This window comes from Alligator sinensis, unplaced genomic scaffold (assembly GCF_000455745.1).
Source record: "Alligator sinensis unplaced genomic scaffold, ASM45574v1 scaffold1065_1, whole genome shotgun sequence".
In the NCBI taxonomy this organism is placed as follows: domain Eukaryota; kingdom Metazoa; phylum Chordata; order Crocodylia; family Alligatoridae; genus Alligator; species Alligator sinensis.
This window is the reverse complement of record NW_005842812.1, coordinates 116255-116733: the sequence shown is the minus strand read 5'-3', so window position 1 is coordinate 116733 and position 479 is coordinate 116255. Positions and strand designations below refer to the sequence as shown.

At 74.3% G+C, this 479-nt stretch overlaps 1 protein-coding gene across 1 annotated transcript in view; it reads left to right on the top strand.

Annotated features, from left to right (window-relative positions):
• Nucleotides 1–51: 51 nt before the first annotated feature.
• The window catches only part of LOC102384891 (tubulin alpha-1B chain), a 4305-nt gene continuing 3877 nt past the window's right edge, over nt 52–479 (top strand). The window contains exon 1 of the mRNA XM_006035195.3: nt 52–173. Within this exon, the coding sequence (XP_006035257.1) occupies nt 171–173 (3 nt within the window). The 5' untranslated portion in view covers nt 52–170. The remainder of the gene's footprint in view (nt 174–479) is intronic.

Below are 479 nucleotides of genomic sequence, written 5' to 3'. Positions count from 1 at the left end.
GCGCGGGAGCCAGGGGGCGGCGGGCGCGGGGGCCGCGGGCCTATCACGCGTGCCCCCCCTCCCCGCCCGGCCCGGCTATAAAGGCGGCGGCACGGCCGCGGCCCCCCCAGTCTGTTACTTACATCGACTCTTTGCTTGTCGGGAGAAGTAACGACCCCAGGGCCGGCAGCATGGTGAGCGCGGGGGCACCGCGGCCCGCGGCGTGCCCGGGAGCGGGAATCGGGGCCCCTAACAGGGGAGGATCGGGGCCCCTTGCAGGGCTCTGGGGCCGTGGAGGCTGCAGAGGGTCCGGGTGGGGGTGGGATCGGAGTCTGCGGGGCTGCGGAGGGCCGGGGAAGGGGGGATCGGGGCCCCTGGGGGTGCAGTGCAGTGCAGTGCAGTGCAGTGCAGTGCAGTGCAGTGTGAGGGCCCGGAGGGGGGAGCACGTGGGTGCCGACGAGGCTCAGCTCCCTTCAGCGGGGCGGGCTTTCTTGGCGCCA